Source organism: Cnephaeus nilssonii, assembly GCF_951640355.1.
Source record: "Cnephaeus nilssonii genome assembly, chromosome: 7".
In the NCBI taxonomy this organism is placed as follows: domain Eukaryota; kingdom Metazoa; phylum Chordata; class Mammalia; order Chiroptera; family Vespertilionidae; genus Cnephaeus; species Cnephaeus nilssonii.
In genome coordinates this window covers 56,409,762-56,431,838 of record NC_137078.1, presented here as the reverse complement: position 1 = coordinate 56,431,838, position 22,077 = coordinate 56,409,762, and the positions used below count along the sequence as shown (strand labels likewise).

At 37.5% G+C, this 22,077-nt stretch overlaps 1 protein-coding gene across 7 annotated transcripts in view; it reads left to right on the top strand.

Moving 5' to 3' along the window:
• The window catches only part of SGIP1 (SH3GL interacting endocytic adaptor 1), a 212,330-nt gene that overhangs the window by 114,830 nt on the left and 75,423 nt on the right, over positions 1–22,077 (top strand). For 6 of the 7 annotated variants that reach the window (XM_079777594.1, XM_079777593.1, XM_079777595.1 and 3 more), the window contains 3 exons: positions 1,096–1,152; positions 4,412–4,466; positions 5,417–5,592. In XM_079777594.1, the coding sequence (XP_079633720.1) occupies positions 1,096–1,152; positions 4,412–4,466; positions 5,417–5,592 (288 nt within the window). Of the gene's footprint in view, positions 1–1,095; positions 1,153–4,411; positions 4,467–5,416; positions 5,593–19,987; positions 20,000–22,077 lie in introns of all 7 variants that reach the window. The other variant, XM_079777589.1, reaches the window with a different exon arrangement.

The following is a 22,077-nucleotide window of genomic DNA, read 5'->3' as shown; positions in this document are numbered from 1 at the left end:
GTTAACTGTTCATATTGTGATCCAACTCGCCTTCATTTGTGATTGCAAAATTAGAGGTTCTGTCTTCAATCTCACATGTCACCGTTTAATTTGTGTTGTTCTGAGATCTGCTTGTGCCCAGTGACAGACCATTGCTCTATGTGCTAAATACCTGAGTGCTGTTGAATTGAACCCTCCTTCCCCAGTTTGATTTGTGTTTTTGTCTTCTGCTCACAAAAAAAGTAGAGAATCCTAGTAATTTCTCTTTGGATAAGGCCACATCCTTGCTCAAGTGCTTGTGGCCATATATCATGGTTGTACTAGGAGTCAAAATAGAACTTACAAATAATCTAGAGAGAGTAATGCTGATATCCATTCATCTTGCAATGACGTGTGTTCCTGGAGGCATAGGACACATGGATGACAGAAAAATCCATGGTGAATCCTATTATTCTATTTTAATAATTTGTTTTTTAAAGCCACTTGTAAAGAATATCAACACCATTTTTAATACCTGGGAGCTGAATTAACTAATTTGAAGCTGATTTCCTTTGTAGTCTATCAAGGGGATGGTTAGGAAAAAAATAAGTTAGTATTAGAAAAGCTAAAAAATTAGTTAACGACTTGGATGAATACTCTTTGGATATTGTTGGAACTGATTGTATATGAAAGCAACATGGAATTCAGAATGTTGCCATTTAAATACATATATCTGTTGTTATCCCCTGAAGGTATGGAGAATTAAATTATAATGTAGATGCTTCTAACTTTTTAGTAATTGAATAAAATTTGAACAGTTAGTAGTGAATATTCTATGCTTAGGTATTCTACAGTCTTTTGTACAATAAGTACAGAATAGATTATGTAGAGTATCACATTATAGATTAGGCAGATAGATTATGTGGAGTATCACATTATAGATTAGGCAGTGTCACGGCACTCAGTTTACCATTTGGTTACACTAATGTGGCTGCTTCATAGGCTGCTCTGGTTTGTCTTTCCAGTCCTGGGTATTGATAGCTCTTGTTAAATAAAGATGAGAGTTAAGTATTCTTTATCCCTTTTTTGTTTCGTTCAAATGTTTCTCTTCTAAATTTATTTTCACATTTATTACAGAAGAAAAGCAATGGGGCGCCAAATGGATTTTATGCAGAAATTGATTGGGAAAGATACGTGAGTATCAGAAAATGTTTTTTTCTTTACTAAGTATTTCAGAACTTGAAAATGAGTTGAGGCATTCTTGTATTTAAAATATTACATATAAATAAGTGAAACATGCCATCTCATCAGAAAGTACCTGGCACGATTAACATGGTAGACAGGCTAAGAGCAGTAAAGGCTGTTAGATAATGGGCTCAAGACCTAGCCTCTCCACAAGTCAGCTGTGTGTAGCTTTGGGATAGTAATTTGCTGTCCAGCAAAAATTAAGTCAGTAGCTACTTTACAACATTATTGCAAGGACTCAGTAAACTAATTATTTGCTCAAAATAGTGTTGTAAGGGAAGATATGAGAAATTAAGAAAGGGTGATTTTTAAAAATTCTTTTTACCTAGAAAGACTCTTGTTATATTTTCTAGGATTCTTCAATTTGCATGAATGTGATACTCTAAATAAACAAGTATGATAATTAAAATACCAAATTACTCATCAAGCACTACCCCCTCACATCCAGCACACAAATCCTAAACTCCAGTGTTATCCCTGGTCAAAATGCAAGTGCTTAATTGAAGCATAATTTTCCTCAAATGTTGTTAGTCATAAAAACTAATAAGGCCACACAGGAATTGCTATTATAATTATACATTAGATACAACTTTCTCTAAGTAATGAGAAGGGTTTTGTTCTTAATACGTTATATCATCTTGCTTTTGGCAGGGAGAGGGTAAGAGCAGAGACAGCCTTAGGGAGGATTTGACCTTTAATAAAGGGAAGCCCTAAAGCAAGGGTAGGGAACATCCAGCCTGCAGGCCCCCTAAGGCCCACCAAATAAATAATTTAGTCTGGCCCTGCCAAGGCATTAGGGGTGAGTTAATTAAATGTTTGACCAAACATAGCAGGCTATTTTTTAAGTTGATAATTTTGTATGGCCCTCAAATAATGTTATAAATATCCAAATGGCCCTTGGCAGAAAAAAAGGTCCCTACTCCTACACTGAAGTATAAATTGAGGTTAACTGGATGAACATTTGAGGAAAGATAATTCCAGGCAACCTGGCCAGCGTGGCTCAGAGGTTGAGCATGGACCTATGAACCAGGAGGTCATGGTTCAATTCCCAGTCAGAGTACATGCCCGGGTTTCGGGCTTGATCCTCAGTGTGGGGCATGCAGGAGGCAGCCGATCAATGATTCTCTCTCATGATTGATGTTTCTATTTCTCTCTCCCTCTCCCTTCCTTTCTGAAATTAATAAAAATATTTTTAAAAAAAAAGAGAATTTCAGGCAGATAATTTATAAGGACCCTGAAATGGGAAAAAAACAAAAACAAAAAAAACTTGCAGCATTCAAATCATAAGTTAACAATGGGTCATGGTACTTACCATATAATAGGAAGAAGGCCTTGTGGCTGAGGGGGATCAGAAAAGAATCTCAAACCTGAGGCTAGAGAGAAGATCATGAGCCAGGTCTTGCCGGGGCTTGTGGGCTACACAGAGGCACTGTGCTTTTTAAAAAATATATATGTGTTTGTATTGATATTAGAGAGAGAGGAAGGGAGAGGGAGAGAGAGAGAAACATCAATGATGAGAGAGAAGTATAAACATTGATCGGCTGCCTCCTGCAAGTCCCCTACTGGGGATTGAGCCCGCAACTTGGGCATGTGCCTGACGGGGAATTGAACTGGTAACTTCTTGGCGCATGAGTCAACGCTCAACCACTGAGTCTCACCAGCTGAGCATGGGCTTTTATTCTGAGTGCAGTGAGAAGCCACAGACACATTTTTAGCAGGGAAGTGATCTTAATATACTTTTATTTTAAAAGAAAAAAAAAAAGGAAAGTAAGCTGAGAAATGAAGGACAGAATGCATTCAGGCCATCTTCTCTCCCCATGGTCATGGCACTTTCATTGTTTCAGTGACTCCAAAATCTCTCTCCAGCTCTGTTCTCTCTGACTTCCAGGCCTATTACCTCAACTTCAAAAGGGTCATTATTGAACTCTTCACCTTATTCCCCTCTACAGTGTAGGATATAGTCTCAAATACCTGGGATCAAGGAGTGGTTCTGCCATTGCTGTGTGGGTTCCTTGAGTAATGGCATCTGATTTCTCTTAGTTTCCTTCTTGGTAAATAGAATAATTCTACATATGATTGTTATGAAGGTTCAATGAAATAAAGTGTAGGTCATAGTACTTACCTTATAATAGGAACTAAAATATGATAACTAATTCTAATAATGCAAACTGTCTTTTCTCTTTCCTGTCTTTTTCCTAAAAATATTAGTTGTCTGCTGTTACAATTAGTTCAGCCAGGAGTACCAGCAGTCTCCCAGGATTTGAGGGTAGAAATCCCGGCGTTTTCCTGAACCTTCCCTCTCCTTTTTCTCCTATGATAAATCTGTTAGTAAGCCTAGCAGTTTGTCCTTCCAAATGTCCTTGATTCATCCCTTCCCACCACCACCAACTTTGTTTATATTATCCACACATCTTATGGGCATGATGCAAGTATTTTGAATTAGTTTTTTTTTCTCCATTTCCTTCTGTGCCAAGTCTATCCTGAAGTGTGATTTCCAAATACCTTAAGATGCTGCTTCCGGCATGCCCTCCCCTAAATGAGAAGCTGCAGTAACTATATCAAGTATGAACTCTTCCCCCAGCATGTTGGCCACCCATGGTCCTATTTCCCATTGCCTCTCACTGTACAGCTTCCTTTCCAGTCATATAATCTGAATAAGGTTATCTGTTTCAGCCTTGGAGGTCTCAAAACAGACTCTTCCTCACCAGTGAGTCCCTTTGTACCCCCCTCTATCCCAAAAGGCACATGCAGGTCCCTGATTCTTTCAAACCTCACTAATTTCCTCTTCCTTCAAACTCCTATCACTGATGTTTTGTGTTTTGTATTTTGTATTTTTGTTTTTATTTTCTGCCTACCAAATACATTTCAATTTTCCAAAGGACAAGTAGTTTTCATTTTATATCCCTTCATGTTGCTTAGCAAAGTCCTTGGCTTACAGAAAATGCATGGTAAATCCTCTCTGAATGTTTCCTTTCATTGACAGTTGTTGACTCCTAGTTTGTTTTCCCAATAGAAAGACTCCCCACATTTCCTTGAGTAAATATCTATATATATACTGCCCAGCATTCACTTCCAAAAGTTAAAATCCTGACCTCCAAAAATAAGAGACATGTTTATATCCTTAAGTAGAATGCTCTAGAAGGAAAATGAATAATTCCTTGATTATTGTCAGGATAGTAATTGCATTATGTTCACTTGTATTTTATAGAACTCACCCGAGCTGGATGAAGAAGGCTACAGCATCAGACCCGAGGAACCTGGCTATATCCTTTCTTTCTTTATTTATTTTTTTTTCTCATAAAGCAGTATTATAAATTCAGATTTTGAAAAGGTGTTGAAATAATACCAGCTTCCCAAGCCCTGTTGTCCATAATATTAGAGATGAATAAACAGCACAGAGAACAGCCTGATCACTAACAAGCAGGCATTTTGCCTCAGTCTATTCATAGAAGAGAGAGAGAGGAGAAAGAGAGAAATGTGCTGAGAAACAATTGTGCACATTATGGATACTGGGTTGTCTGCTGAAGCCTGTTGTGACAGCGTCATTTATCATGACTGGCAAATATCTGTTACTTGTGCTCTCCCCACAAATCACCTCTGGGCAGAAAAGGTCACACTCTGAAGCACTTAAAACATCACAAATTGTCCATTAAAATGATTTCCTCTCTCCATAGAAGGTTCAGCAATGTGTGTACTGAGAGTGACACACCAAATGGCCAACTGCAGCAAAAATGTAGGACATTATAACTATTGCTTCTTGAAATTCACCATCCTTAATCTTGTTCCAAGGAAAGATAAATAAATTCTAACCCTTTCCTGATTTACTCTTTTTATTTTTATTTATTTATTTTTGTAAATCCTCATCTGAGGACATTTTTCCATTGATTTTCAGAAAGAGTGGAAAGGAGGGAGAGAGACAGAGAGAGAGAGAGAGAAACATCAATGTGAGAGTCATCGATTGGTTGCCTCCTGCATGCGCCCTCAGTGATGCTCAGGAGACTGCAACTGATCAAACCCAGGACCCTTCAGTTTTCAGGGAGATGCTCTATCCACTGAGCCAAACCGGCTAGAGCCTGACTTATTCTTTTGTTTGTTTTGCTTTGATGTTCTACCATCTTAAGGATACTTTTGCCACCACTATGTGCAGTCACTCTTGTCTTTTACTCATCATTGCCTCCCAGTAAAGAGTTAAGTATCTTTAACTGTGTCCTACCTACCAAAGGAAAGCACTTTTATTCTTCAAGTGAATCAGAAGAGGAAGAAGAATCACACAAGAAATTTAATATTAAGATTAAGCCATTGCAATCTAAAGACATTCTTAAGAACGCTGCAACCGTAGATGAACTGAAGGCATCGATAGGCAACATTGCACTTTCCCCATCACCAGTGGTGAGTGGTTTTTATGTCAAGCTTGGGTGAGGTTGGACAGAAAGGTGTGTTCTGCCCATGAGCATTAAGTAGAGCAGAAACTTCTTAAGCTGAAGGCTGCCTATGGTCACCATTTTATGAACTCTAGAAACCTTAAACAGCTCATTCTGGCTTTTGAAAATTGTGCTCATTTTATATTGCATTTCTTGTGCTTTTCAAAATAGTAAAAATGCATAGGGCCACATTTCCATTTTACTGATGTTCCTGCAAGCATTTTTCAAAAGAAGAAAAAAAAACATTATCCAAACTTACTTCTGCAGCAATTGAAAACTATATACAGTTTACATACTTACTAATAATGATATTTATTTAAAACATATCTTACTGTCTATTTTTATGATAGAGCACATAGAAACCCCTGGGAAGAAAACCAAGAAAATTAATTTTCTTTAAAAACATCTCATTGTTATGCTCCAAAAATATATTAGTCTAATACTGTATAAAATTATTTTAAACCTCAAAATCTTTATTATATTTTTATTACCAAATTGTCTTCAGTACTCTTATCTTTTAGACACCTCAAATACAGGTATGTCTTATTTGTATTATTCTAATTGGTATTTTTTCCCCCACAATTTATACTTCCTCCAGTTCCCATCTATTAAATGTCTTTAGTTGTTGAATTCTTCAGTTCCAACATTTACAGTATTTTCTCTATGGTGTTCGATAAATGATACAATTGTTTTCTAAAAATAGCTGTGAAGAGCAGCTGAAGGCTCTCAAACTAGCAGCTAAATATGTTCTTGGCATCTTCTTCAGCGAGATGTGATCTCCCTACAGCATTCCCCCTAAACAAGAAGTTTCTAAATGTTGAACCACTTTTGAGATGCTTCTGGAAATATCTCAGCTAACCTTTTCAAAGGAGTTGTCATCATCTCTCCTTTGATAGATGCCTGCCTGGGATGAATAAAGTCTCTAATGACACCTTCTTCAGTGCTTAGTGCTTATAATGAACTTTTTCACTACTGTTAGTGACAGCTAAAATGATGGCTAATAGTAATCAACCACAGCAAATGATGTTTCAGATCATTTTTAATCATATACTCATATGTTAACTTAAAAAAAGGAAGCATGAAGTATATTAGCTTTTTCTCCCTTCTGCATAGAAGATACAGATTTTAACTTACATATTGGTCTGTAATACTAGTGATTTCTAGTAATGGGAGCATTTTAAATGCACACGTTTTCACTTTTCAGTTGACATCTTTCAAATCATTTCTTACTGAGTCTTTTTTTATTAATTATAAAAATGTATTTCCTGAAACCAGTTTATATCCTCTTCTCTGTGGGTTTTAATAAACTTATTGGGCATTTGGAGGCTTCCTGACATAAGTGCAAAAGATAAGTTCACAGGATCAAATGAACAAATTTACATGAAAGAAAACTTACTAGAATAGCCAGACACATGGTAGATATTTGCTGAAAGCTAGTTGAATCTAGGAAAGAAGGAATGCCCTTTGTCAGGAAGAATATGTATCCCCCAGTCATCTGCTGGTTATTTCTCCAACCAGAAATGCTGTTGAGGATTCAGCAAGAAGAGGGGCTGCTTCCACTGAGCCCTCCCAACACCTGTTTTAAAGGTGATAAATAGGCAGGATGTGGTTAGGGCTCTGATGAAAAGATGTTAGGGAAAGCCGTGTAAAAATAAAATGGAGACACTGAAAAAAAGTAGTTACAGAGGTAGACTGTTTCTGCATAGCAGCAACACCACTAATCAAAAGACCCTTGGGTCCCCCTACCACCACCATCCCTGCACTCCCAGCTTGTTCCCTCTAATGTGAGAACCTGGCTCTGCCACTACTATGATTTGCAAATATCTGTGACTTTTCATATTTAGTATAGGAGAGTGAGCTGTTATTGCTACTTTAGGAAAAGTTAAGCATGTTTCTGGATATACGTAAGTATAAAGGGACATTGTAACTGAAACATTTTCTTGGCTTTAGAATCCTTATTCATATCTAGATAATCCATATGTACCTATATTTCACATATGCAGTACATTATCTCCAAAAACAGATAGGTAACCTTCTGTAATTCACTTAGTAGCATGATAAAAATGGCAAATAATTTGTACAACTTGAAATGTTTCCACCAAAACAATCAGAACATTTATATATCTACACTTAGTTCTGGTGTAAAAAGAGAAATAGAACCTATACCAGTTAATGATACATCAGAATATTTCATTTAGTCTATGGTTCTTATGCTACAAAAGCATCCATCATTACACTATTAGAAATAGAAGAAATTTCTAATGGTAAGCTATTCATAACAATGGCTTATGTTGGATTTCTGATTTCTATTTCTTTTGAGGAATTTTAAGATAAACTCATAGATAAAGGAAGTTAATTTATATTCTTCTGTTGCAGTTTCCTGGTAAAATAGCATGCTGCTAGGGCAAAGACTGAACATCACCCAGGTTTTAGTTGTTGATTTGGCTTCTGTATAAGTTAGAATATTGGTAGAGCTGTTTTAACAGAGACCAAAATGGCAATAACTTAAACAAAATATATGATTTATTTCTCTCCCATGTAAAAATCAAAGTTGGCAGATAGTCCAGATAGGTAATAAAGTCCTACTTCAGGGATCATTCAAGAACCCAAGGACTTTTTGTATTATTGCTCCACTTTTCTAGGGTGCTGCTGCCTTACCACCATCAATCACCTCCATGTTCCAACCTTGGGATGGAGGAAATAGAAAATAAAAGGCACGTGGCTTCCTTTAAGCCTTCAACCAGAAGTTGCACCCATCACCACCACTCAGATCTCATTGTACTTATTTTAGTCACATGGCCACATTAGCTGGAAGGGAGTCTGGGAAATGTAGTGTTTGGCTAGATAGCCATGTAACAAGCTAAAATTGACAAATTTTTACTAAAAGACAAATGAGCTTTTAGATATTGGATACTAGTGTAGACAGTGACAGTTTCTGCCACTATGTCTTAAATAACTTCATATTGCTTTTGAAATTCTTGAGGAAATGGAATTACTTTCCTATTTACCTTCAGATTATTCCCAGAATCTAGGAAGTTTTCTTTTACAAATTTCTAATCACTAATATCTAAATACCAGTGCTGCGTGCTATATGATAGTCAGCAGCAGGATGAACAAAAACAAATTTAATTAAAATACCAATGTTTTTGGTTGATAAAGACTCTTCCACGGGTAATAGTGTTCCCTCTGTCTTCCAGAGTTTAGTGCTTTTTGAGGCAGGCTGTTTCACTTTGGAAAGAAAATTATTAAATCCAAAATGCTGTCTCCATGTAACTTTTGTTTTTGGTTATAGTTGTGCTCTTTAGAGGATGAACAAAGTACAAAGCACCTTATTTTATCAATGGGCTTTCCATGAAACAGACTGATTCCAACTCCAAGTTTAAATTTAATGTGCAGGATGTTTATTTAGGAGTGACCTTGTTTACAACACCTATGGGCATAGGGAGAAGTTAAGCTGAGCTGAGCATATGGGGAGCTCCAGAGGTGGAATGACCCTTCAGGTCAGACCTGAGTTTGGCTGAGATGAATAACCCTCATACTGTCACATCAATCAGTACTTTGATATGGGCAGGCTAAGAAAGGGGCATGACCTTGGGCCAGGTTGCTCTCTGCAGCTGAGGCAGAGCCTGAAGTGTGAACAGTTGAAAGCTGTCATACCGTGTAGCACTCTCAACAGCTAGTATGAGAAGCCCTTCTGAAGAAAAATCTACATGGCACATTTTGGTGTTCCCCACAAACCCCCTGTATCTGGCATAGAGCCTTTATATTTCATCACCATTCAATAAATGCTTGTGTGTGAGTGAGTGAGTGAGTGAGTGAGTGAGTGAGTGAGTGAGTGAACAAATATATGAATGGGACCAGGCCAAAGACAGAGCACTGTGACATGTTACTACCATCTAGTTTTATAGCTATCTATTGATAACACACTCCAGCCTCCCTCATTCACCACACGATGTTTCACCCAACTGTGCCCTCATCCTGGCCACATATTCCCATTTTGTTCAGACCAGTGATGAACAATACTGAGATACATGGAATTTCTACAGCTTTGCCAGACCAGAAGAGAGAGTGATGGGTTTAGCTTGCCATTTCGTTTGACTACTTCTTTGCACTGGCACTTAAGATTACCACCTTCTTTTCAATGTGTGTTATGGCCATCTGCTAAAATAATTTGTTCTAGAATTTGGGGTTAATAGAAAGCAGCTGTGTAGTAAAGAGCATAACACATGGATTCAGACCCAGGTCTACCATGTTCTATCTGTGTAACCTTAGATAAGCCCCAGAATTGCTCTGAGCCTCTATTCCTCTTCCATGAAGTGAGAATAACAATCCTTATGGAATTTTTGTGCAGATTACTTTCAGTCTCTGGCAGGGTCGGGCCAAATCTTATTTGACTTTTTGTCCCCGAGTTTAGCCTAGCACACTGCATGGCATACACTAGGCATTCAGATAGTTACTCAGTAAATGACTGAATGAACAGAGCATACAGAAAATCCTAGCAACAGTACTTGATCCATAATTGGTGCTTTGAAATTGTTCATTTCATCATTACTGGTTAGGTTATGGTTTTTCAGAGAAACAGAACAAACAGCATATATGTATATATGTGTACATATATCGAGAGATTTGTTGTCAGAAATTGGCTCACACAGATATGGAGGCTGAGCAGTCCCACAATATGCTGTCTGTAAACAAGAGACCCAGGAAAGCTGGTGGTGTAATTCAGTCTGAGTCAAAAAGCCTGAGAACCAGGGGACTGGTGGTGTAAATCCCAGTCTGAGGACAGAAGATGAGATGGCCCATCTCAAACAGTGAGATAGGAAAGGAGGTGAATCCCTCCTTTCTCTCTGCCTTTTGTTCTACTAGTATTCAGGCCCTCAATAGATTGGATAATGCTCACCCACATTGGGTGTATACTAATTCAAATGCTAATCTCATTAGGAAATACGCTCACAGACGCACACAGAAATGATGTTTAGTCTGAGTACCCCATGGTTAGTCAAGTTCACAAATAACATTAATCATCACACTAATTTATTTATTTATTTATTTATTTATTTATTTATTTATTTAACTTTTGCCTTTATTGAGAGTTATGGCTTTGCTTCCCCATTTCCCATCTCCTGTCCTGAAAGCAGTCTGTGTTTTCCTGTCTGGATTATAATACTCATGTCAAAGCTTGAATGCAGTTAAAGACATTTGGCTCTCTTGCCCATCTTGGACTTTAATTCTGAGCCAAATCTGATTGACCTTTCAGATGAACTACTTTTATGCCAGGTTTTTTGGTTTTGTTTTATTTGTTTTGCATACTGGACATTTGGGATTGATATTTCTTTAAACACAAATAGAAACTTTGTATTTATCTGCTGAAAAACTGGCATATCGTGGGAAAGATGTTGGATTCTGATAGACCTGAACTCAACCTCTTGCCAACAGTACTACTTAGAAAAGTTTCTTAAACCTATTTGAGTCTCAGAATCTTCATGTCTAAACTGGGAATAATAAACACCTACCTGCCCTACAGGTGGTTGTGGGGATGTCCAATTCTTTCTGTGAGTGTAACGTAAAGGACATTCATTACCCCTAAAGAAGGAAATAGAAACTGAGCTATGAGATGAGTAATGCTGTCTGCTTCTCTTTGTACCACTCTCCCCACATTCAGGGTAGAAGCAGATCTCCGTTACACCTATCAAGAATGGCTTTGTTCTTAAAAAGTAAAAGTGGTTTCTGAAAGGGACTAAATAAAATAATGGTGTAAGATTGAACTATAAGAAATATGCCCTTATAAAAACAAAATGAGAATTCAACATAGAATTGAATGCAATTCCATTTAAGGTAATATGAAGGAGATGGAAATAGACACTTATCTCAATAATGTCACAATTACTCAAATAACTAGGCTCTACCTCTTAAATGGTTTGCCTTGGGCACCTTATAAAACCGATGTCTTTGTTTCTTCGTCTATAAATCAAGATCATAGGGCTATTGTAAAGATTGAATGAATATATATAGATCTCATAACAGAGATTATTTTATTGTTGTTGTTAGAATTATCTGCAAAGCCTAAAGGCGCATTTGAAAGAATATTATTAATAGTGATAAATCAGGAAAACCAAATAGCCAAACGTCATTTACCCTGAGCATGAAACTGGGAAAATTAATAAAAGAACTTATTTTTGTAATGCCTATGAACTCGTCTGGGAGGTAATTCCAGAAGTGCTCCTAAATTGTTTTGAGTAAAATCAAAATCCCCTAAACAAATATGGAGACTATATTGAAGGCTAACATTCACAATGGGATCCTCTATTGCAGGGGTCCTCAAACTTTTTAAACAGGGGGCCAGTTCACTGTCCCTCAGACCGTTGGAGGGCCAGACTATAGTTTAAAAAAAATGAACAAATTCTTATGCATACTGCACATATCTTATTTTGAAGTAAAAAAAACAAAACAGCAAAAACACCCGCATGTGGCCCGCGGGCCGTAGTTTGAGGACGCCTGCTCTATTGTGTCTCCTCCCCCCACCACTAAATTTATTTCATGGAGAATTGACATCATTTCTCAACCCCCTTCCTTCAAGTCAATTCACCAAATATTTCGGAAGCACCTCCCATGTGGCAGACACAGAGCTAACATCAGAAATTGGATAGACTTTGTCCAACCTTCTTGTTAAATACTGTAGAAATTTATCAGAAAACAACATATAACAATTTTGCTAGCAACACAGAGAAGCTGAAATTCCCCTGGTGGTCCAAACCCCTGCCTGTCTTCACTTCAATTTCCTGACTGAAAATGTGGTTTTCTGTGGTCACCTGCACCTCTGGCTTCCATTTCAGTCTCCTGGCTTCCTCAGGCCTTCCCGGCTGTCCAATATGGACATCTCCATTTCTCCTAGAACCCCAGGGAGTCCTATCTCTGCCACATCTTTGGCCATATGTTTTCCTTACCAAGCCCCTTAAAACCTGTAGCTCCAGTAGCTTTCGTGGATACGAGAAGATAAATGCTATGGCTTAATTCTTGTTGCAAGATCCTTTTCTCATGTGCTGCCATTGATTGAATTACTTTTGTTATTTGGTGAGCCAAGAATCACTGCTCACTCACCTTAAGAAGTCGTCCATAAATAAAATAAAATAAAAATGTCCATTAAAAAAGGTAAGTTGTCCATAACTATAAGCAGCTGTGAAAATTAGTGTGCTGACTGAATGTCAGATGCTTCACATACAGTAACTCATTTATCTTCACCACAACCCTATGAGATAGGGACTATATATTATCCTCATTTTACAGATGAGAAAATTGAGGCATAGGATAAGTTAGCTCACCCAAGATGTCATAGCTAGTAAGTGAAGCTGCTGAGAGATTTAAACTCAGAAGGTCCAGTTTCTAACTCAGAAATCTTAACCACTATGTAACACTACTTTTGATAAAAGCTATTGGCTCTTTTTCCAGAGGAAAAATAAACATCTCAGTAGCTCATCTAAGACATCTTACACATAATTTCTGAGTATTCACTACCCTTTGAAGGTTGTCACTCCAGTGGTGCCTAAAGGGCCCTTGATCCCAGCTCGGAGCCCACCTCCTAAGCTTTCTTCCCAGTCAATCCACAGACACGCCTTTCTATGGTATGTCATGTGTTGTTCCATGTGACAACAGCAAGGCTGAGCTAACCAGTCAGGACTAATTGCTCCTGTGTCATGTATGATGTCTAGTTTATGAAAATGCTTTTGTTTCATATTAAGACTCCATGAACCTTAAAGTGTTAAGGAATAACACCTCATCTTTATTTGACTCATATATTTCAGTTCCCCTGGTCAATCAGCAAGCATTTTTATGTCAATGATTCATTTTAATAATGGTTTACATTTTGTAAATGCCATCATGATCAGAAAGATGGAATGAGCAGTCACACTATTAAGCAGGCAGAGAGATGGGGATCACCCTATTTTAAAGAAGAAACTAACTCAGAAAGATCAAGAGGCTGCTGAAGATTCAAGGGCCAGGACTCCAGCAACAGCCTCCTTTCTGCCAAGTTAAAAACACAATATGTTTTCTCATCATCAAAGTAAGGATCTGTGATTCATTTGCCTTCAAGATACCTCTGAGCTTCAATACTATGCTGTGTTTTCTAGCCTAAGAGTCTCTGTGGGAGGCTCTCTGGTTTATGGACAGGTTGGGGATACAGCAAGGGGACCAAGGAAAAGAATATTTCCTTGAAGCACATTGTAAAACAGGAAAAACACAGCTTTTGAGTCTGTATCTTATTATCTGTATGTCAATTATCCAAAGTTTCTTAACTTAGAGCCTCAGATCCTAAATCTGTATGAGAACAAAAATTTCTGCCTTCTCAGGATGGATGTAAAGATGACATGAGTGTATGTTGCAAAATGCCCAGTTCAGGCCCTACGAGTATCATTTCCCTTTTCAGCTCAGCTTTCCTTGTCCTTAAGTTAAGAGACCTGTGGGAGACAGAAAGATAAAAATAGGGAGGGAGGTCTTATGCAAAGTCAAAGAGAAAAGGTTGATAGAAATGATATGAGGGTAGGTGTCAATCTCTCCTAACATATATGCTAGTGCCTCCTCCCATCCCCTGTAAAATTCAGTGATACAAGGAATGAATTTGACATGGAGTTATGAAGGAGCAATTAGTTATTCTTATTTCTGGAGATTTGCAATCCATAATGGAGTTATTTAATCAAAAAATATGGGGCGGGGGGAGACAGCTTTGAACGGCAGACATTCTGGTGCTTCTTGCCTATTCCAGGTGGCCCACCCACCCTCCCACCCCCAAATTAGCCTGCCGGAGAGTAAAACCCATGAATTTGCTGCTGCTTGGTAACACCACCCCCTTTCCTGTCCTCACTCTGGCAGAAGGTTCAGCACCCCATCGAGTTCAGTGAAAACAAGAAGTCATCGGTGGGGGAGGAGAGCTCCAGCCTCCTACACACTGGCAGTTGCTCCTGGTAGAAGCGCTGTACAGTGCAAGGGGAGGCTGAAGATGGCGTGCATTCTGATTCTCTGTTGCTTTCATTTTTTTTTCCCCCAAACCCTCTATGCCCACCCTTCTCTGGTAAGAAGAAATCGCTGAGTTGTTGTGTTTTCATCTCCTTGAAAATGGCAGAATATGAATTTAATCTGATTGCTTTTTCCATTATTTCTCTAATTGATATTGGCTGTGTCCTCTGAGTACATGGTATTTTGTTTCCCTTTGTGATGTGTAAGAGAATTTCCTTGCATAAGTCCAAATTATTTAATCATGTTCTGTTTCAGACAACCTGCCCTGTTTAGGGGTTTCCAGAAACATGATTACCAGGATTAGAGACTGTAAACTCTTAATTTCTGTTACCAATTTAAAATCCACTTGAATGAGACTATACACCCACAATATTGAAACATAACATGTTAGACTATCCTCAACCAGATGTAGCAAATTCAAGAATTATATGCTTTTAATTACAATGCCAATTACAATCAGACTAATTTTTCTTTTTTATATCTTTATGGTCTTCTCCTTGGCTTAGTCCTACTGGTGCAGAGTTTAGAATTTAAAACTTTTATTAGCTAATGGCCATAATCAGGGTAGAATAGGCTCTGTAGAGAAGCAATCAATCGGGAAAATAAGTTTGTAACAGAAGCATCATTTCTGAGCAATTAAGGAAATTCGTGTTTATGATAACTAATCCTGCACCTAGAAGTTATGGGTTCTTACTTCTTCCTTAATGGGGCCTTTGCTTGAGAGCCTACAACATTGAGTGGCATGTAGTAGGTCCTTAGGAAATACCTGTTGGTTGGTTGGGCAAATGGATGTTCTTTGCTGTGAGAAATTATATGGAACTTGGTGTTTCACTGTGATATAATGCAACTTATATCCCTCGCATTATTTTATGGAGAGAGCAAATGTATGGCTCTGCACTTATTTGATCTTTTCCCCTGCAATTCAGTCAAGCTTTTCTCCATTTTGGGATTGATAAAAAATGTGAACAATGGCTCCATTTCTTCTCTTACACTTTACAGGGCATTTTTTTAAGTTTATTAATGTGTTCTTTTCTGTGGGTACTAGCTTTCTGTCATAATTCTCTTCCCAGTAAGAAGTCTGTGTTTTTTTTCATCTAAAGTTTCATATTTCAGTCCCTTGACCCTGAGGGTAAAGGATAAGTACTTTATTCTCTTTCTTATACTATTATATTTATTTTTATACTAAGTAGTTTCTATAATTGTATGAATTGTAGTATAAAAATAAGTATAACAGTATAAAAATATCTATCCCTTTGTTCTTTGAAGAAGAATTTGTTAGTGCCAAAAATTATCTACAGCAATGAATGTACTTTTTAATTGTCCTAGAAAAAAATCTTAGCATGTGAATCACTCACATTAATTATGTCAAAAAAATGTTTCTTCAGCGACTGGGAGAAATTTTATTTTTAAACAGAATGAAGTCAGATTTCTTTTTGCCTCTCATATCTGCCTAAGGGCCAGCCACTCATTGCATGGACCTCAGGAGCTATTGTTTTGAATCAGCTACCAGCGCAGCAGTGGTACAGAGCCTAGCATGCCAGTCTGAGCCTCTTGTCCTAAAGTGGCCGACAGACAGGGAAGCAAGATGGGCTGGTCTCATTCTGTTTTGCCAAATTGAAATTTCCTTTCCACCTCCTAACTTATTTGAAGCCTGTCTTTATTTTATTTTGTTGACATGGTACATAGGGATTCAAAATATGCTGCCAGAGAGTAATGACAAATGATAGCATATGTCATATCCAGGCATTGTCTGCTAACTGTTTTATCTGTTTCATCGATGCCTTTTCTCAGTGCTGAGCATCCACAGTTGAGAACTGATAAATAACAGCCATAAGCTGCATTGGAACAGAGTGGAGCCAAAGTCTTTACAGTGGCCTCCAAGACCCTCATGGTGGGGAGACCCCTACCCCAAGACTAATACCTGCCACTCTTCCTTCTCATTCTATTCCTCCCGGGCTCCCTGTTTGTGCCCTCTTCCCCCAAGTAGCTGCACTGTGGCTTCCCTCTCAGCTTCAGGTGTTCGCTCTAGTCACTTTCTCAATGAGGCCTACTCTGATCACTGTATTTAAAATCACAAAACTCTCTGTCTTGGCATACCCAAACCTCTTTACTTGCTCTGCTTTTAAAAATTGCATTCATTATCTCAAATACTAAATACTTTCCATATTTATTTTATTTATTATCTGTCTCCTTCTCCTACTCCCAAAATAAGCTCATTGGAGAATGTGGGTTTTTTTGTGTGTTTTTTTTATTATCTATTGTTCCTATGTTTTGTTCACTAACATGTCTAGAATAGTTTCTGGTCTTTATTAAATGCTCAATAAATATCTGTTAATGGCTTAATAAATGAATAAACCGAATTCAGTTTTAAATGTTGCCCATTTCTAGCCCCATACAGAAATGTAGCCTTCAACAAGACCTAACTGGAATGACTAGTTGCATGAGAAAGGGATTTGGGGCAATTGCAGCCAGAGAGATTCTCCAGCTGCAGAGAGCAGGGTCTATAGGCTCCTTGGAAAGCTGTTGATCGTAAGGATGAGCTGCCTTTCAACAAGGTTTGCAAATTAGAGAATTATATTTTCTCAGGCCATGGGATGGGGAAATCCCTGCACTTAGAGAAGATTGAATGGTTATATTTTAGGTATATGTTTGTTCAATCCAAAAACTCACTTTATTTCTAAGTACTAGTGCATGTGGGGGTATACATATTTTTCCAGTGCTATTATTATCTTTTCCATAATTAAAAGTCAATTCTGGAGCAATAAACTCATTTTAAAAAGGAAAATTATCTTGCCATGTCTTTTTGTTTAACATTCTGAAGAAACCCTTAAGCCAAGATTGGTAGCTGTTAACAATTAAAGCAAAACAACATTTTAAATAAAGATAGTTTAATCATCATGTAGCCTAGAATGGAAAGGTGTGAGGAGGAAAGAGAAGTGCTATATCATTTGTGTATTCATGCTTATTGCTCTGATTCTAATTAAAGAAAATACATTTAATTATAGAAAAAGGCTGAGAAATTTACCTTAATTTGAAGATCTGAAAGCAGGCCTAGAAACACAATCTCACTCTCTGAAAAGCTCATTCTTTGAGATCTGCTATGATAGACAGGCATGACCTAACTCTTTGCATTGGAAAGATCCAAGATTATTTTCTAAGCTCTCTGATCTGTGAGTTTTTAGCTCTGTTGTTTCTAGATCCCAATGCTGAAAAGTCCCTGAAAGTAAGTTTAATCTGTTTAGGGAACTTGAGTTGTGCCAGGAGCCCACCCTTGACCAGGCTCTCTGGAGTTAGACAAACTGGGATTGAGTCCCAGCTCTACTCCATTGTAACCATGTGATTTAGGAACCTATCTTTGCCTCCTTTTCCTCATTGGTAAGTTAGTGATAGTAATGACACCAACCACCTAAAATAGTAAAATAATAATAATAAGGCCTCAATAAATGTTAGTTGTCAATATCACCCTCTCTTTTAATCCTACAATTCAACGAAGTAGCAGTCATCACTGCTTTACAAATTATGAAATTGAGGCATAGTAGAACTTTCTCAAGGCATTTAAAGAATGTGGGGTTAAGCTAATTTGAAAATGTATCTAGAACAATGTTTGGGGCTAGAGAGAGTCTATTCATAACAATTACTGTGAACTAATTATCGAGTGGAAATACCTAAATAATTCAGAACAAAATATGAACTGCAAAATATATACTTCCAACATGTACCTTTGTTTTCCTTGAGGCAATTAAATGCCAGGCAAATAAAAAGGTTTTCAATATGGGCTTATTATTTTGAACAAAAGGAATGTGTTATCTAATAAGAGATGGAAACAATTTATTCTGACCCGGAGACTTCGGGGAAGGCCTTAGGGAAGAAGTGTTACTGCCTTGAAAGATGAGTAAGCTTGTAACTGAGGGAGATGGAGAATGCATGGAAAGCTGAAGCAGCAGCCTGAGCAGAGGCAGAGTAGAGTGTGTATCTACTGCGCCGTGAGGAGAGTCAGCCGAGTCTGCAGCTAAGTGTAGTTTCATACAGATCACAATAGAAGACCAGGGCATGAAGGTGAGCTGGAGCCCATCGTGAAGGCATTAAATGACAGAATGGAGCTTACATTCTATTTTCTGAATAATGGGGAGTTTTATGAAGAATGGAGTAATATATTCACCTCACTATTTTTGGAAGTAATTCTGAGGATACTGTAAAAGGGTGGATTTAGGAGATGAAACGGGACCTAGGGTCCATAGGCTAGGAACCACACATAGAAAGTTCATGGAGTACTTCAAGAAGTGAAGGCCTCACTTTGGACAGCTGATGAGGAAATAAAAGAGCATTCCAAGGAACCAGAGACCACTCTCCAGAAAACTAATTTATAATTGTCCATGGGGAGTGGGGAAAACTGAAAGATGGAATGAACAAATGATGATTGTAGCTAGGGTATCTTGGGAGATGACAGGTACTGGGTTCCCTGACAAGACTGGAATTTCTGGAAAATCTCATGCTCATAATCATGCCTGGCCTTAAAGCATGAATGACATTTTTCAACTCCTTTTAGTATTACAAAGCATACTTTCCTACTTCCAAGGTACAAATCTATTTGATAAAAATAAACAATTCAAAAGAGAGCTTAGAATGTCCTCAATGAAGCCCATATATATGCCCTCTATAGCTTGAACTTATAGGGGAGACAACACTTTACCTCTACCCATCTTAGGTGTTCAGCTGGACCGCTAACAAAAAGAAAAATTATTGAGAAAACACACACAGAAATTTATTAATATGCAAACTTCATGTATGCATGAAAGACACCCAGGAAAAATAAGTAACTCAAAGAAATGACATTTAGAATTAAATGTCATTTTTATAGGGAAATGGGAGGGGATATACCCCTCTTAGGGGAGAATAAATAATTTTTAGGAACGATGAATGGACCCTTAGAAGAATAGATGGGAGGTATGATGGTTTGTGACAGTTTGTCTGAGTATGGTGTTGCCTTCTGGTCTCCTCTCTTGTGATGAGTCAATGCTCCCTGGTTGATGAAATTCCCGGAAGGAGGAGGATTAATGACAACTGAGTTTCTTTTGGAGGATTTGTCTTTAGGCATTTGTTGTTTTCAAGTGCCTACAGCTCAAAATAATCAATATGCCAAAATGGCATATTTTGGGGTGGTCTATGCTGCTGCCCTGCAATTTAAGCCAGCAGCCTAGGAATTTCCGTATCAGACACTCATAGGAATTATTAGAGCAATACCTTAAAGAGCTGCTTTAAGCATGGTTATTCTGAGCCTTGAGCTGCTGCTTCTTGAAAATGCATTTCACCTCTTTTATGTTCTCCTTTTTTCCTTCCCATGCTTACGCTTTTAGAGGAAAAGTCCGGTAAGACATAATTTCTTTCCACATTTTGGCCAAACCTTTTTATTTTTTTTTATTTTCACCATCTGTATATTGAATGATTGATTGTGTTTAACACCTAAACAAGATTTTGAACTTTAAAATCAAATCTTTGTGAACCAGGACAAGGTCTAATTATGTCCTATGGGGAAGGGCGGGGGGGGAGGAGGAAGTTGGTTGCTAAGTGATTTTACCAGCTATAAAGGGCCACAGAGTAATTTTACCAGTTATAAAGGGCCACAGGGTAATTTTGCAGAGATTCACATCTGCCTCAATCACAGGCATATGACCAAATATTTTAGGTATTGAGTTTTGTTTATTGCAGCTCCCACTTGAATTAGTCAAGTTACATGTACATACTATGACTAGGCAAATATTTTTAAGTTAATTTTTAAAAATATACAACATGATAATATCCATCCTGAATGAATGTTTGTGAAGCTGGCCTAGAAAAGGGAAGTTACCTTCTTTTTCAGTTAATCTGAAAAGTATCTCCGTATGATGATTGCCAGTGGGAAAGGGGATGAGAGAAATGGAAGAGGGCAAAGGGGGGATAAATGGTGGCTGGAAGAGACTTGACTTTGGGTGGTGAGTACTCGATGCAGTATGCACATGATGTGTTATAGTGTTGTGTACTTGAAACCTGTATGGTTTTATTAAACGTCACCCCAATAAATTCAATTTTAAAGTGTTAAAAAAATGGGCAAATGACTAGAATAGGCATTTCAGAAGAAGCTACCCAATAGGAAAATAAATATATAAAGTAAACCCATAAAAAGAAAAAAGGAAAATTACCTCCTTCTGGAGTTGTCAGAGACAGAAAAAGAATCTTTATAAAGTGTAAATCACCTCATGCATGTTACTTTTTAGTACCAGTGGGTGAATTTTAGTGGCAGCACAAATTTGATATGATGTATCTACATCTTCTTTTTAAAAAAATTTTAGAACATTAAAACAAAACTTATTCTGAAAATTATTTTACTCAAAAAAGACCCCAAAAAATCAATTTTCTCTTCTACCTGGCTTATTGGGAACATGTTTCCAGAATTCCAGATGACCTTGCCACTGGAAAATACAAAATACTGTGTTTCCATGTTAACAAGCACCAGAAGTGCTTGGTTGATTCTATTTAACTCACTTAAGTGGATGTTACAATGACTGCTATAACTTCTCATCCTGCCTATTGACCTAAACCTGGCATTCTCTGTACTATGTCCATGTGATAGGAGAGAGGAGGAACAAAAGACACAGAAGGAATAAAAAATGAGATAAAAATATGGACCCAGTGTCTTTTGGTTTCTCAAAATAAAATCAGCACCTGTTAGTAGTATTATTACTAAACTAAATGACCCACTTCTGAGTAATTGAGTCAAATATGTGGCATACTATATTATTGGTGCACTTTTGTAACTTTGCTTTATATTTTGCCAATTTCACTTATTCTCTTTGACCCTGAACCTTTCTCTGAATCATTCAAATTTGGAAACTTCAAATATTGACTAGTCTGTGTGGCCTAAAGTTCACCCATAGAGTTTTTAAAATTCTGTTTCTCATTGGTTTTCCTCCTGTTGTCCTTACAGCAATTTTAACAAGTACTCTTTTTCATTTTTAGCTGTATCTTTAAGGATAAGTTTTTCTCCCACTCCCTTGCCTCATTTTTTTCTTTGGAAATTTCATTTATCTTGTTGATTGCTTAATCTGGTCAAGTCATACTGATATCCTGTTTTAGTGATCTCTTTGTTTCTCTTGCCAAATGGAGTTTCAGAAGATCATTTCAACCAAGTCCTACTGGACATGATAGGTTTTCATTATAATCTGACTTGTAATAGATATAATTGAAATACATATAATAGAAAAAAAATTTAAATACTGACAAACACCTACAATGGGCGGGTAGCAAATAGATGCTTGCCAGATAGTTTGTCTTCATCCTAAAGCTTTAAAAACAAATAGTAATACTGGATAGGATTAAAACAATAAACATAATAATCATATATACCAATTCTTTCCTAGGAAATTCTCTAACATGGATCACTGAATTTGCTATGACTAGATTATATAAA